The following is a 16,793-nucleotide window of genomic DNA, read 5'->3' on the forward strand; positions in this document are numbered from 1 at the left end:
ATTTCATGACATATTCTAAATTTAACTATAAAGAACTCTTATCGATAATAAAGTGACGGGCTTATGAAAAGCACAACAGACATCTCTTACTTTTATAAACCGCAAATAAGTTTTATAGATTTTTATTAACTATTATATTTATTTATAAAAAGTAATATATTTGTAAGTCTGTCTGTATGCCTCTATAAATGCCTCGTAATATTTGTGTCATACATGCCTGAGAACATTGACTTAGAAATCTAAGTCTATTATAATTAAAGACATATAATATGTTTTTGTATTTCGTTTTCATGTCTTATCTATTTCCATAGTGGGATTAACTCTAAATTAAGTAGGTTGAAATTGTTAAAAGAGGGTCGTAGGCTTGTGATACGTGATGCAAAAATGACGATTAAAATGAAAATTTCTTATCTTGAATCTTGTGATCATATCACCATATACCCCCAGGGGTGAATCAAATAAAGATAGTGATTTTTCTTCTTCGAGTTTTAAAAGGTACAAATAAATTGTCTTACATATCACTTCTTTTTTTATAAAGAATGTCATGACACATTTACACACAAAATAGTCCTATATTGTTATCCTACAGAATTTTACCACTATCCCAATTTACCATATAATATATATCTATGGCTCTTATGCTCATAGAGATAAGTCATAGTGCACATTATTTGATATTTCTACACTTTTATGTGAAAATACTCTACCTACATAATAAAATATGAAACAAAAGGCGACACAAAGAAGGCAATATGAAAATCTTAAAGGTAGATAAATATTAGTAATAGAAATTAACAATTTGGTCCACTTAATAAAACACTTTTGATTTCATTTATTATTATTAAAAAGAAAAGGTATATTTATTTTATAAGTTCACGTACCCAATTCATATACAGGGTGTCATTGAAATGGTGTAAAAAAATTCGGGGGGTGATAGTACTCCTAAAAATTTTAAAAAAAGTTCCTATAACTATAGGGTGGAAAATGCATATTAAGGGAGTTAGGGGCACTGAAAGGGTAAATTTAAAAAACGGTTTTTTGAAATTGTAGGCTTAAAAAACGAGATAAAATTTCGAAAAAAAATCCTCTGCCATAAATTTTGACCCAAAATCAAATGGTGATACTGAAAAATAATTTGGAAAATCGGAAAGGGTAGTTTTTGCAAGGGTAGGGGGTTAATTCGTGAATAACTTTTTTTAGGTTATTTTTTTCGCAACGTGGGTTCATTTTTTAAAAACTACATACTTTTTCCTACAAAAAAGGTACTCTTGTTGCACATCGCCCAGAACGATGGTTTTCGAGAAAATTGAAGGCAAAAAGTTTGCTCTGATGGGTTGCTAACTGGTTAAACAACATAAACCTATGAAAGTTATGGGGTTTCAAAAGTAAACACGTAGTTATTAAATAATTAATTGAAAAATCTAAATTTTATGATTTTTAAAACATCTTATTGCTTTAAAAAACGAAATAAACCAATTACCAAAATTCCTTATTAAAATAATACATTTCTTAATTCATTCATAGTAAATGTTCAAAGTGACCACCATTCATTTCAATGCAGACATCTGCTCTTCTTCTCCATGATCTGCGTACCCTGTGGAATATCCCTGGGGTTGTACGAATTTGATTGGAACAGTCGATAATGCGTTGACGTAGTTGCTCTTCAGTATTAATCGGCACTGAGTAAACCAAAGTTTTCAAGTGGCCCCAGAAGTAGAAATCTAATGGATTAAGATCTGGTGATCTTGCTGGCCAAGCTTGTGGACCACCACGTCCTATCCAACGCCTCTCAAAAACTTGGTTTAAATGATTCCTCACCGCTAGCGGAAACTTTGACCATTTAGCCTAAAATGTTTATTATTATAAATAACAAGCGACTTTTCAAAAGGTGTCAAATTAACCTCGGGGGTAGAAAAAATGGTCCAATAAGTCTATCGCCAAGAATTCCCGCCCAAACATAAGATGTTTTAAAAATCATAAAATTTAGATTTTTCAATTAATTATTTAGTAACTACGTGTTTACTTTTGAAACCCCATAACTTTCATAGGTTTATGTTGTTTAACCAGTTAGCAACCCATCAGAGCAAACTTTTTGCCTTCAATTTTCTCGAAAACCATCGTTCTGGGCGATGTGCAACAAGAGTACCTTTTTTGTAGGAAAAGGTATGTAGTTTTTAAAAAATGAACCCACGTTGCGAAAAAAATAACCTAAAAAAAGTTATTCACGAATTAACCCCCTACCCTTGCAAAAACTACCCTTTCCGATTTTCCAAATTATTTTTCAGTATCACCATTTGATTTTGGGTCAAAATTTATGGCAGAGGATTTTTTTTCGAAATTTTATCTCGTTTTTTAAGCCTACAATTTCAAAAAACCGTTTTTTAAATTTACCCTTTCAGTGCCCCTAACTCCCTTAATATGCATTTTCCGCCCTATAGTTATAGGAACTTTTTTTTAAATTTTTAGGAGTACTATCACCCCCCGAATTTTTTTACACCATTTCAATGACACCCTGTATTTCAAACAAATTAACTTAACTAATTAATTATTTAAGGTCCATAATTAAACGTATTTATTAATCACATTTTTATAATATTTGTTAATATAAAAAAACATTTAATAATAACCACGTTCTTTTATTTGTAGTGACAATTAAAAAATCTGCAATCTAAAATTGAAATCTTCCCGCAGTCAAAAAACTTACAGAAAAAATTGCATAAATATATTTTGCGTTTATCGCATCACCTTCGGTTACATCATATGTTGTAAGGTCGCTTTTACTTTCTTGCGACATTTACAGTTCTCGCCAAGCAATTTCTTAAAGATATTTGTAATAAATATGAAAGTATAAGGTTATATAGTGCCGAGGCGAGCTTTAGCTCAGAGGGTGGTAGGTTTTTAATCCCCCAGAACAGGATGAAAATATGTAATCAAAAAAATAATTGCGGATCTCGATGGAGGGATTCATTCTAAGCAAAGTGTCTTATGTAAGCCTATATCAAAAAGGTAATAATTTGTATGAATTTTTTACTAAAAAACTCATGTTTCTATTAAAAATCTTGGAAAAATTCAAATCTATTCAAATAAGAAAGGTTTTAATATGCAAAATGTATTAATTGCATTTTTCAACGCATATTTTTGATTTTTTTTAATTTCACATAGACTTGGTAAAACTTAGCTTAAGAGTCAAAATTAAGTATTTTATGATTTTTAACCTCAAAAATAGTGCTAAAATAATGAAGATATCTCGTTTTGCAGATTTTCCTGCAGCAACAAAACGGAGTGCGTTTTTAACAAATGGGATATACACGATACATACTGCCGTAAAACCAGACGCATTAAATTTTTTTTATAAATTCAGTTGCTTTAAACATTTAATTTGCATTATACCTAAATAGTGTTGTAATTGCCGATTTTTACTGATAATAATACGATACTGAAAATTATCTACTTTAAGAACCAGTACGACAGAACGATAAGAGGCTTGCTAGTTTTGAGAATTGAGAAAAAAATTTAATGTCTACATCAGAATTCGAAAAACTTATACGTAAAGAAAAAATATCATTGTGTACATTTTTGCCGCGCGGCAAATATAGAAACCGCAGGAAATATAGCAAGTCCTTTGATTTATCATCATTCATTATCAGCTATTAATAATAACGATTCGCAGCATAAAGTCCATAATACCGAAATGCTGACTACTTGTGAGGGATCGCAAATCAGATGATTATATTACATTTAAATATTTCATTCTATTTTCTTATACCGCGACCACAAAATTCAAATAATTTTTCATAATCGATGCTAACGGCCATTTTATTAATGGATGATTTTAACTTAAATTATCTCCTTTCTAATATGTAACCTTATTCAAGAGGGCGGAAAGAACTGAAATCTAATATTTTAGAAAGCTTGGATCAGATTTAATTTTGAGGAATTGTAGAAATTGTGGAGCTATCCAGCAGTTATGCTTTAATATTTAAATTAAGATATCTGGAGCAGAAAAGGTAAACAATAGAAATAAATATGAACTAAAAAACTATGAAAACAAAAAAAAACTTGAACACTTGCGAAATTCAAAATTCTATACTCTTAGAGATGTTCCCTGGCCTATCTGCTTAAGCAATTGCTATGAGGGTCAATAGTCGCTCTCCATCGGTTCAAATTTTAGCTTTGTAATTTACTAGATTAGTTAAGTTAAAATCTAAGAAATTTCTCTTTTAAATTAACTAGTCCTAATATTATTGCAATGGTTATAAAAAATCTTAAAATAAAGTTCGTACGATTCGACGTGGGAAGTCCAATTCATAAAAGAATAAAAGTCTCTGAATTAAGGTGTTTTCAAAATCATAGTCCTACTGTATACCAGATGGTGCATCTCCAAGCTGCCCATAGGAAATCACAATATTGGTTCCCTTGTATCTTTTACAGAAAAACTGTATTAGACTTTTTAAAGGTGCGAGTAAGATAGGCCACCAAACCAAATTTTATTGCTTTTTTTAAAAGATTTTATAAATATATGAAACTACTTACAAGCAAAAAAGTATAAAAAAAAAACAAAATAAGTTTTTTAACTAATACATTAATTTTTCTTAATTAAATGCTCAAACAATCCGCTATTTACCGTCAAACAAAAACTAAAATTCACACCCATCGAGATCGACTGACGACATAACCTGTATAAAATATATATTAATGATATTCTCTTTATACTTGAAATGTAAATGGCTTAATAATCCTTTATCAGTTTATATCTAGGAGTAAAATACAGATTATTAACAATATAGTTTTTTTGCATCATGCTTGGGATAGTTAGCCACAAACGCTTATACCAAGTCCGCGACTCAAACTCATGGACACACCACTGCTAGGCAAATATGTATATCCACTGCGCCGTCGGGGCCGTCACAATAAATTTTAAACCTTTTAATAAAGTTAGTTATAAGCATATTGTTACGTTTTTTTGCTTTTGTAAATATATTTTTTTAAAAGCTCTATCGCTCTTTTTTGCTTCGTAGCTGAAGCAGCCGTACAAAGTTGAACGATGTTTGGTAAAAAACACGGATTCGTTTTTTATACAGTTAAACGGCAGATAGGTCCATATTTTCTAACGTATCTACGAAAAGCATCATACATGAGGCAGTCACACTTTAATTAAATTATTTGGGATATCCAGGAATGTACAGTAAAAGGTTTAATTTGAATACTTATCTGGGTTAAGATTTGGAGTACAAGCATCGGCTACTATAGGCAACAAAGGCTAAGAGAATGCAACTTTTAATCACTGGTCTTTTACTGTATTTCCTTTTTTTTATCCTGTTAATTATCTTATGTTTTAGCTTATTTTGCTGTTTTTTTTTTATTAGCAAACATTGGCGTAAATTTAGTTAGGGTTATTAACTTTTATGTCTTTTGGATGAATTCTTTGGTAACTGGAAAAGCTATACATTTCTTTCAGAAAAACGAATATGTAATCTATACCGATAAATACTTTATAATACTTAATTTAATATACTATAATACTTAATGCCATATGGCAATAGTACACTTGATTTGACAGGACATTAAAGCCGGACAATATGTAAGGATAAAACAATAAAAATAATGCGCAAAAAGAGTTTCGGGAAAAAAGGGATTCAGACACCTAAAAAGCCAGAAACATAGAAGGTTAGTTTAAACGACAACATTAAATCCATTTTAAAAAATCCGAAATTAAGCTGAACTGGATTGGACCTAATTAAAGACAAACATGTCCAAAAGACGCAATATCATTCGCAGGACAAGAATATGGAATCTTATAGGGAATATACTTTATGTCCTGTTAGCAATAATTTAGATAACTCATAATCCAGAATCTACTGATATCAAGGTTATCTAAAAGATCTACCACTTACTAGAAATTAATATTATGAGTACAATACACATTATCAACCACATAGTTTAAACCTTTTCCTTTTTCTAGTTATAAGCCATATTGTAACGTACATATTCCTACTTATAATTAGTAGACAGGTTCTTATCTGTAGAATTTGATCATTAGTTTAAGTAGACTAAGTTAAATACCAATATCTCTTATTTTTTAAATTATAAAATTCTTATAAACTATATAAAATGTTCCATTTAAAATAGTTGCCCTAAACTAGGTACAATGTTAATTTGGATAGAATTTACTTCTTAAATTCAAATAAACTATCTCAAATATTTTTAATTTTTTTGCTCTATTCAATTTACCATATCATGTTATTGCTTATAGTTTTGGCAGTAATTCTCAATGAAGATCACAAAGTTAATTAGTTAACATTGTGATTATTTACTTCTATTTTTTATGTATTATGTAGAATAAAGATAAACGTTATTAATAAAAATGTTAATCTATTTTATATTTTTATTGTAGAATAAAATGGAAAAATATTTTCGGTTAAGCAAGAAATACAAGTTTAATTCAATTGAATTAAAATTGAATTGCGAGACAGCGGGCAGCCAAAGAAGCTGTTATGCACGTAGATCTCCTATTGGATCTATCGTACCGCACCAAGGGGCACCAGAGGGGCTGGTGGCCTGGGAAAAATTAATAAGGCACTCTGGTTTCAAAAATGTAATATTTTACCAGATATTTAAACTTGGCACGTGTGAGTGCTAGTAATTCCTTAATAACGTAGTCTGCAGTTTCATCCTCCTCACAACACTGGTATGCGGGGTTATCCGCAATATCTATAGAAATGGCGCCGTAAATGCCAGTGTAGCCATTAAAGGCGCAGTAGTAGTGTAGAGTAGTTGCTATAGATGTAAATAGCTCCGCACGGAGTTATTTACATCCGTGGTCTTGCCTCCCAGCACATTAAAAGATTACTTATACAAGGTGTCCAAGAATGGATTTCCCTTTTAAAACTTGAACAAGTTGGCAACCGTGTAATATAGCGGAGCCGCGTTAGCGGCGTTCGATAGTGGATCGATGCGGATTATTTAGTCAAAATGGAACGTTGGTCAGGTGTGCATCGCGCGTTCATTATTGAGGCATACTTCAAGAGTAATGATTCTTCATAGTTGCAAGACGAAGATTTTGTGCTCACTTCAATATTAGGCGTGTGGAGGACGCTCCGAGCAAAAATTTGTTGAAATCCTGGGTGCGAAGGTTTAGAGAAACATCGTCAGCTGTAAATGCAAAACCCCGTGGTCGTCCAAGGACTGCAACTGCTCCTGAGAATGTTCAGGCCGTGCGTGCTGCGATTATTCGAAACCCTAGTGGATCAGTTCGTAAAACATCACAAGCTTTGCAAATGCACAAATCATCTCTACACACAATTCTAAAGAGAGATTTAAAGTTTCATCTCTACAAAATTCAAATAGTGCAAGAATTAAACCCAAATGACTTTATAATGACCGGCGTTCTTTCGCTGAAACCATGATAGACCATTTTTTTGTAAACGCTCGAGTTAACAATATCCTGTTCAGTGACGAAGCGCACTTTCACCTTTCAGGCGCAGTCAATAAACAAAACTGTCGCTATTGGGTACCAGACAATCCAAGGCGAAAACACGAAAAGCCCCTACATAGCCCAAAGGTAACTGTGTGGTGTGCTATGTCGTCCTCGGGAATTATCGGTCCGTATTTTTTTGAAAACGGACGCGGCGCAGCCCTTACTGTTAATAGTGCTCGTTATTGTGCGATGCTTCGGGATTATTTGACACCTCAGCTACAAGATTTTGATGGCTTCAATCAGGATACCTGGTTTCAACAGGACGGGGCTACCGCACACACAGCCCGAGCATCTATGGAAGTCGTTAGAGGATTATTTCCGGAAAAAGTGATTTCCCGTTTTGGAGATCTAAACTGGCCGGCTAGGTCTCCCGACCTCACCCCACTGGACTTTTTTTTGTGGGGATTCCTCAAAAGTAAAGTTTATGTTGATAGACCTGCCACCTTGCAAGAGTTAAAACAAAAAATACGGGAAGAAATTAATGGAATACCACCCGAGATGTGTTTAGCAGTTTTCGACCACATGAAGGCGGCACTACAAGAGTGTTTTGACCGAAATGGAAGGCACCTCGACAATATAATTTTTAAAACATGAAATCCGCATATATTGTGTGTAGTCCTACCTTAATAAATTCTTTTTAAAACTGAAAAAAAAAATTTGGTTAGCCTTCAAAAAGGGAAATCCATTCCTGGACACCCTGTATATTGCTTATAAAAGGTCAACGTCGGTGCACACTGACAAAGGTGATACTCTACTGTTGCCTAAAATTCAAAAGGGGAGCGATATAAAAATAAGTTGTTATTTGTTATTGTATTCTTTCCTACTACTTTAGAAATTAAATTTAAAACGTTTATGGATTCTAGGCCAGTAAGTTTGTTAAATTTAGTTTTTTTGGATTATGCTTACAGTAGCTTGTTTTCAGCGGTAAAAAACTGAAGTCAAAAATATCTAATTTATTTAATTTGCTTGAGAAAGCCTTTGAGTTTTTTAAACATTGTTTAAGACTTTTTCTCTTTACCGATAGTGTCAGTTACAAAGTTTCTCATATTCTTATAGAACAGTTGTGCTGGACATTGCCGATGGGTTATGTTAATTAATTTTCATAAACTATTATACCTTATACACTATTAGTCTTATGGCAGGCTCAATATACGTAAATAACATTCACATTCAGAAAAGAAATGTTTTTTAATAAGAGCCTCATGATCAAATAAATTAAGTACTTTTTGTGAAAGGAAATTTCTCTAGCATTAGGCTAAAAAATACTATCCCAGTACGTACTTAAAGAAGGATTATTAAATTAATCAATATCAATATTCTATATATCCAAAATATAATTAAATCTTATTTGGTTAATTTTTTCCTAGCTAGTTTAAACTACTTTTAAAAGATAAAAAAGTCGATGAAAGGATTCTTTATTAACAACATTTATGATCTCTTATGCTCTCAACAGATTGAGCCGGTAAAACGTATAACCTTTTTTATATAATTGAATATTTTCGGTATTTACGACGCACCAAGTTTAAAAAAAAAAAAAAAACAGAAAATATGAACTGATATGTATAATTAAAAGAGGGAAATGGCTGTGTTGCTCGAAGGACAATACAAATTAATCAAACCAGATGTATTCAGAGCAATTTATTTTTAAAAGCTTAGCAAAGCGCTTTCGGCGTATGAGCCATCATCAGTGCTAACTGAAATGAGTTGAGTGTTATATGCGTAAAAAACATTATAGTTAAAGGTGAACGAATGGAATGTACTCACTTTTTAGTTAAGCCCAGAAGTTTTTCATAGTTACAGAACACTAAACAGGACGAACAGTATTTAAAAAGGGGAGAACATTAGTCTCCTTTGTCTTTTGTTTACATTTTATTGTTGTTTCTTAGATGGCGGGAAATACTATGTCAAAGGTTAACTAACAGTTAACTTCACTTAAAAATTAATATTTATTTTATGCGAAGCTATCAGAGTGGTAGTACCGACATATCGGTCTAGATGTCATTATCGTAAATGATGTGCGGTAGGTAGTAGTAGTATTAGTATGCCAATGCTTATAATTTTTTTTTTATTGTGGAGTCTTGTATGTATTGGAACTTAGGGTCTGTTAAGGTTCACTTGTATATTTAAACAAGAGCGATTTTTTATGAGCTCGTTGGTGATATAAATGTCCTCAATAAAATCTAGTCAGTTGTAGTTTTTAGAGGTAACCTGTTGCAGAATTTTAAAATTGGACTTTGGACTGAAATTATGGTTATTAGATTTTATATGTTCACCAAATGCAGAAGCAGTCTAATGAGGAGAAAATTTTTGTAAATATTTAAATGAAAAATATATTATTAGGTTTAAATAACATAAGCGACAAAATCTCAATCAGAAGTGGCTAAGATTTTACCATCTACAGTCGATACCTTTTCAACCACAAACCCGGTACCCAAAAGTTTTCTGTTTAAATGTTCATTTCAAACATGTTTTTCGACTTAAGTCCAAATTTTTTAATCTACCCTGAAGATGCAAATATATTTTGCGAAACGACGGCTAAGTTAAATAGGATTCGACTTTTATTTTATTGATCCTCAAACCGAACAATATAAGAAACCATAGAATTACTAAAGTTGCAAATATAAAAAAATACAAAATATCACAGTATTGTTTTGTTAACTAGACGAATTTGGATTTCGCACAGTTAATATTTCTGAATTAAAATATCTTCGTGAACGTGGGTAAGTCTTTTTAGTTTGCAAAATGAACTCTTCTTCTTTATCTCTTGCTATAATCGGTACTCATGTTAATTAAAGAAATAGAAAAGCAATTAAGTGGATGGTGAAAGATAATAGGAATTTACATTCCGAGGTGATAAAATCTGAGGCTAAAATCATAGTGAAAATATAAAAGTAAAATAGAACACAAATTAGATCCAGACGAGGGCAGGTAATTTTATCTTGCTATTATATACCGGGTGGTGCGTCGCCGAGCGGAACATAGGAAAACCCATGTAAATTTTAAGGGGATCAATTATTGGCTTCCCTGTACATTTTATATAAAAAATGTAATAAGCGAATCTTGAATTATTCAATTAAATGTAATTACAAAATTAGCAAATTTTCGGTTCAGGTAAAACCAAACGGGCACCAGTAAAATGAATACTGTCACTGACGTGAAGAAAAGTGTCGATAAATCAGTGACAGTCAATATTTGAAAACAAGTATGAATTATTCAATCGACGAAAAAATAGCCATAATTAAGTGGCATTATGCGGAAAACAGTTTAAGAGCAGTATCTGAAAATGTTCAGTTTATTTCCCCACCAAGCCCATTCCATCCATTTCAACTATTAAACGTATTGTTAATAAGTTCGAGTCCAAAGGTACCGTAATAAATAATTATAAATGTTTAACTCAGGATATCGAAAATAGAGCCGAAGAAAGAGAGAACAGAGATCTTAATATTCTACCGAGTGTGGAGGAAAATAAGATGGATAGTATGAGGGTTCTTGGGCAAGAGGTAAATAAACATCATACAACGGTATTGCGCAGTTTAAAAAAACACAAATATTATTCCTATAAATTCGAAAAACATTAAGAGCTGCAGGAAGGAGTTGAAGAGCGAAGATTGGCATTTTGTTTTGAAATGATGTGGAAAGAGCAAATAATGATAGGATTTTTTAAAGAAATATTTGTTTTACCGATGAATGTACATTTACCCTCAACAATGAACCAAATGTTCAGAATTGCCGGTGTTGGAGCCAAGAAAATGAACATCGCTTTGTTTATACTCGGACACAATATCCCCAAAAAACAAACATCGGACCCTTTTTTATGGACTATAATCTAACAGCTGAAACCTATTTGGACTTATTTCAAAATCAAATTGAACCCGCCTTGGAAGAAGTTGTTCAGGAAGATCAAATGATCTGGTACCAAATGGATGGTTGCCCAGCCCATAATGCCCGTATGGTTAGAGAGTGCTTGGAAAATGCTTTTAACAGCAATAATATTGGTCCACGGTACCGGATACTTTGGCCAGCCAGGTCACCTGATCTTTGACCGAATGACTTCTTTTTGTGGGGTCATTTGAAAAGTGTCTTTTATAAAAGTGTAAAATTTGAGAATCTAAACCAGTTACAAAACGCTATTTCGTTAGAATGTAATAAAATAGCCCAATATCAACTCAGTAACGTTAGAAATTGATTTTATGATCGGTTAGGTTATTGTTTAGCTGTAAATGTTCAAATGGTTGTTTGAACATTTGATTAATTGATGTTTTTATGTACTTCTCTATTATTTTTAAAAAAGTTATTGTATTTTATTTTATTTTTCTACACTTAGTAAAATATTAAGAGTTCTTTTCTTTCTTTTTTCGGATCTTTTTTCGATCTTCTGAGTTAAACATTTACAATTTATTTATTGCAATGTCTTTGGACTCACATTTACTAACAATAAGTTTAATGGTTGAAATGGACCAGATAGGCTTGATGGGAAAATAAATTGAAAATATTTCAGATACTGCTATTATTGGTTTAATTAAATTCTAAGTATGATAAACATTTTTTTTTTAATTTTAAATTTTATTTGTTTGTAATAACGCTATATTTCGAAACCAAATAAGGATTGCATAAGAGCATGTTTTTTCTTGTAATTATTTTCACCTGTACAATATGCACCTGGAGTTTGGTGCATTACTTCTGACTATTGACCCTGTAGAATTCATGTTCAGTTAAGAATGTAAGAGAGACGAGTTTTAGTGATTTGACAGCCAATTGACAAATTATTCGAAGTATCGAAAAAAATATATTTATGGTGTGGCTAGAAAGGGGTAAATATTACAGTGCACATATGTTAGTCGGAAAAAGAAGTCTAGCCATTTTAAAGGATTGGCTAGTGAGTGCCCGTTCGGCACTACTTTAGATATTAAGTAGAGAACATATTTATTAACAATTACTGAGTATGAATTATATAAAATACTTAAATTAATGCCAAAACACGAATTAACTAATAGCTAACAGATATTTGCTGTTATGATCATTTAGTTAACAACAAAAGTTTTAAAAATTTTATAATAATTGTATTTTAATAAACTAAAAACAGAAGCCCTACACAAGCATACTTTTTCATAAAAAATATAGGATACTATAATAATAAAAGTTGAGATTTAAAAAGAAATTATGAATATATGGTTGTGTATTTCCTTAACTTTATGTTCATAATACTTAAGACATGACGAAATTCAGAATCATAACTCAATTTCTCAAAAATCTTTAGCTTTTAAATGTGTTATTTAGAAACTAATAATATTTTATTTATTTTATAACTAGATTTCTAAGAGAGAGAGAGAGAGGATTTCTAAGAGGAGACTTTATTTACTAGACATAAAAATTAAATTAATAGATTAGACTTTTTTGGTACTTTTGGTTTTGACTTTTCGAACGCGAATAATGACACGGTTGATGGATCAGCAGTGACCTATTAAATTGGAAATTTAGAAAAGAAAAATTTAATTTTTGTTATAGTTGCTTATGATACTATCACGTTGTTTTACCAAAACTTTTTAAGATAAAACTGCTTTACTTATAAATATTTTATTTTGATTCTTTTTGGATAAATGATTATTTTTTTAAAAATTTATATTGTAATTTAAATATATTAAAATTTTTATTTCATATTTTAGTGTTAAAAAATAAGCTTAGCTCTTTCCAGATGTCTAAATGCGTACATTCTATTTTAGTTATATAATTTTTATTTAATGCAAATAAAAAATGTTTTATTAATATTATCATTATTATTATTCAAAAAATTATTAATTTCTCTATTTATGAAATTTGCTAAATTTACTACATTAATGATAAGCATATTTTCACTAAGCTTTTCAAAAATACCTCTTATTTTAAATAAAATTTGATTCCTCTCACTGTTATACACTTTCTTTTGCTCAACCTTTAAACCTTACTTATGTGTTGTATGAATACCCCATCTCGTAATTATTATTTTTATCAAATGAGTTGAAATGTTTCAAAAATTTAAAAATCAAAACTTACATGTGACTGTACAGGGTCTATGCTTGGATTCGCATCCCTTTTGACCAAATTCCGGCATTCTGAAATTGTAAAAAGGCATAATACAGCCGTCGATGTCCACAGGAAATGTTTCATTTTTCTGTTTTTCTGTAAGCAGAGTTTTATTATTAACTATTATAAAAAAAACTAAACTAAACTAATTATAAAAATTATTATTAACAGTAAACACACAATCTTATATAGATCTTACTAAGTAAATTTTATTACCTTTAGTAGAAACAAAAAACTATTTTAAAAGTAATAATTACCAAAATTTATTATATTTTAATAGTTTTAAGAAAATCATAAGCGATAATTCTCCAAAATTAGATTACAAAACAAAAAATAATTAGCTTGTGCTTGATTAACTTTCATATAAAAACTCTAAGTAAAAGTATGATTTATCAAAAATTTAATTTATATAATAAGTAAGTAACACGCTACGATTTTCCTGAGCTTTAAAAGTATTTTATATAAAGCAAATATTAAAAATAAAATCTACTAATGATGTTTTATCAAGGCTAGTTCAAAATTATGAAGTCTTAGAAATTTGGAAGAGTTATATGAGTTCTTCAAATAGCGAAATCCATTCAGCGAAATTATTAAAATGGCCCATCATACCAGAATCAAGGCTTACATTACGTAAAGCCAATAAACAAAACTTCCAGAGAAGGTTATAGGATAACTGTGGAAGGAAGGTTATAGATAAACCTTTCAAGAAAGTTATAGTCTTCTAAGCTAACTAAAAAAAAAGAATTGGCAATAACAGTACTAACCATAGATAACGAAATCTTGTAGGTCAGTAATACTCGTTAGACTAGGTTATCAAAATAGGTAAACGAGTACAAAATAAAAATGTCTTAATATTAACACCTGCATTTAATATGACCCTCTCTATCTTTTACAAATTTCTGCAACTCTAAATATAACGCACACATCTTTAAGTCAGAAAATAAGAGCAAAACCTATTCGTAGGAAATATTTAAAAAAAGCAAACCAGTCTTTAGAAAGTAACAGTGAACCGAGGTTAAACCCCTTAAGAAAACATGAATTTTATATTTATGTTATGGAATTCTAATGATAATTTTATTCTACTATTACTTTTAATTGACAATTCTAGGTCACTATTGAAATGAATGATTTTTTCGACATATGGGTTGAATAATGTGAATAATTACGTCAAACAGTTAAAATCAATAGTTAAAATTAATTTTTTTTACCTTAATTTGAAAAACGTTAATAATATATTTACTTGTTCATTGTTATTTTAATATCAATATTTTTTTTAAATATATTTTTTATAATAATTAGCATTCTATTATAATATAAATCTTTATAAAGTATTGTTACATTGGCTGCACGATTTAAAAAATTATGAAAAAAGTATGGACAATCTTAAAAATTATTACTAAGAAAATAATGATTAATTAAAAAAAAAATCATGCAATTTAAATAATTAAAAAAAATATAAAAAAAAACAAAATGGGTTTCCTTACATATATGACTAGAAACACTAAATCTCTGAAAAATACTTCAAACAGTTACCAAGTGCTACTGATCATTGTCTTACTTGAAGGAAACGCAAGCCCATGCCACCGCTACTACTACTACTATTATTATTACCACGAGCGGCTAATACCAAGGCATGATGGCGGGGATGAAATTAAAATATGGCGCGGGAAAACAAAACCAATTCACCTACTGACTGAAATTAACTTCTTACATTAGCTACGTTTACAACGCGCGGATCTATTAGGTCCATGGATCAAATGATTGATGACTATTTTTATTTAGTACAGCCCTGTTTGGCTCCCCGAAGGATTGATTTTGAGGCTAAAATTAGTGCAGGTTTATCTCTAGGATCAAAATGTCAGCTTAAAGGAGTTTGTCAGTTTAGAAGAAGAACCATGAGATATAACCTCAAAATCAAAGCTCTATTGTTATTTAAAAATAATAAAAGTTAAATAATGAATTAATTATTTTTTCAAGGCTTAAATTGGTCTTACTCTGCTTGTTCTTCTTAATTTTTGCGTACAAAAATAAAAATCTGGTAGTCCAAAGAACATCCAATAAAATGTACTTTAAAATAGGTCCTAGGTGTTTACCCCGAAAAAAAATCTACCCTGTTTGGGAAGTATCAAAATTTGCGTCTCAAATTTTAGTGCGCTGCCATTCACACCGAAAAAATTGTCTCCGTGACGTCATTTGATCCAAGTATTAAATATTTGGTACACCCCAAGCACCACAAATATGCTTAAAATTATCATAAAGCACACTCCATAACATTATTTAAAAACTTTATTGTCATTAAACTTTCTCTTATAAGCATCTATAAAGCGTGTATAAACTCAAAAAGGGCCCATGCTAATAAAATATGTTTATTTTATTAATATTACATTATTGTTTTATTATTAACTAAAAGAAAAGACTATATAAATACAATTACAAAATTTATATATTTTGAGCAATTTGATTTTTTTGAACAAACAATTTGTATTCGGCTGCGATTATTTTATCACACTCGCAGAGATTAGTAAAATTAACAAAGTTTATAAGCTCTATACCTTTTGTGGAAAGAAAAGATAAATGACGAAATTGAAAAGAAAACCACGCCTATCATGGCGGCCTAGCTGATCATACCTGTAATAATTATTATATATGAAAACATTATTTTAGGGTTCTCTGAGCAATTATTTGCGCAACGAATTTTACTAATATTATCTCATTTTTGATGCCCCTTTGAAATTTTAATGATTTTGGATAAGTAAAAAGAATTTTCAAATATTAAGATTACATTTTTTCCCTCAATTTTGCCTTATTAAAATATAATGTACATAAATAAATTAGAAATATCACAAACTAAATCGTAATTTAAGTATGTTTTTTTAAATTGCATATACATTTAATTTAATTCGTAAAAACCAAAATGGCGAAAATAAACCTAAATAAATGTCATTAAAAAATGGCGTTTATAACAAACACTAATACATATACCATAATAATTTTATCTGCAATAAAAGTAATATAAATTTTTATTTTATAAATAATCCGCTTAAAATATAATTGTTTTATTCGCGATTGTTATCAACGGTTAACAGATGGCGCTTTTAAAGGCGTAAAAATCAAGGCAAAGGGCTTGAACTTGAGGATGATATTGTTATTCTAAGAGATCTGAAGGAATAATATTTGGTAATCTTTTAATAAAAATCTTGACTTTATTATTGCCCTCAACCTTAGCTCACTAGGGTTTCTATGTTTATATAAATAC

At 30.3% G+C, this 16,793-nt stretch overlaps 1 protein-coding gene across 2 annotated transcripts in view; it reads right to left on the bottom strand.

Moving 5' to 3' along the window:
- LOC126744658 (uncharacterized) overlaps nt 1-15,224 on the bottom strand; it is a 31,784-nt gene extending 16,560 nt beyond the window's left edge. The window contains exons 1-2 of one of the 2 annotated variants that reach the window (XM_050452179.1): nt 15,096-15,224; nt 13,508-13,633 (exon numbers count right to left, since the gene is read on the bottom strand). In XM_050452179.1, the coding sequence (XP_050308136.1) occupies nt 13,508-13,633; nt 15,096-15,116 (147 nt within the window). In that variant the 5' untranslated portion in view covers nt 15,117-15,224. The remainder of the gene's footprint in view (nt 1-13,507; nt 13,634-15,095) is intronic. The other variant, XM_050452178.1, reaches the window with a different exon arrangement.
- Nucleotides 15,225-16,793: the final 1,569 nt, after the last annotated feature.

This window comes from Anthonomus grandis, chromosome 14 (genome assembly GCF_022605725.1).
Source record: "Anthonomus grandis grandis chromosome 14, icAntGran1.3, whole genome shotgun sequence".
Taxonomy (NCBI): domain Eukaryota; kingdom Metazoa; phylum Arthropoda; class Insecta; order Coleoptera; family Curculionidae; genus Anthonomus; species Anthonomus grandis.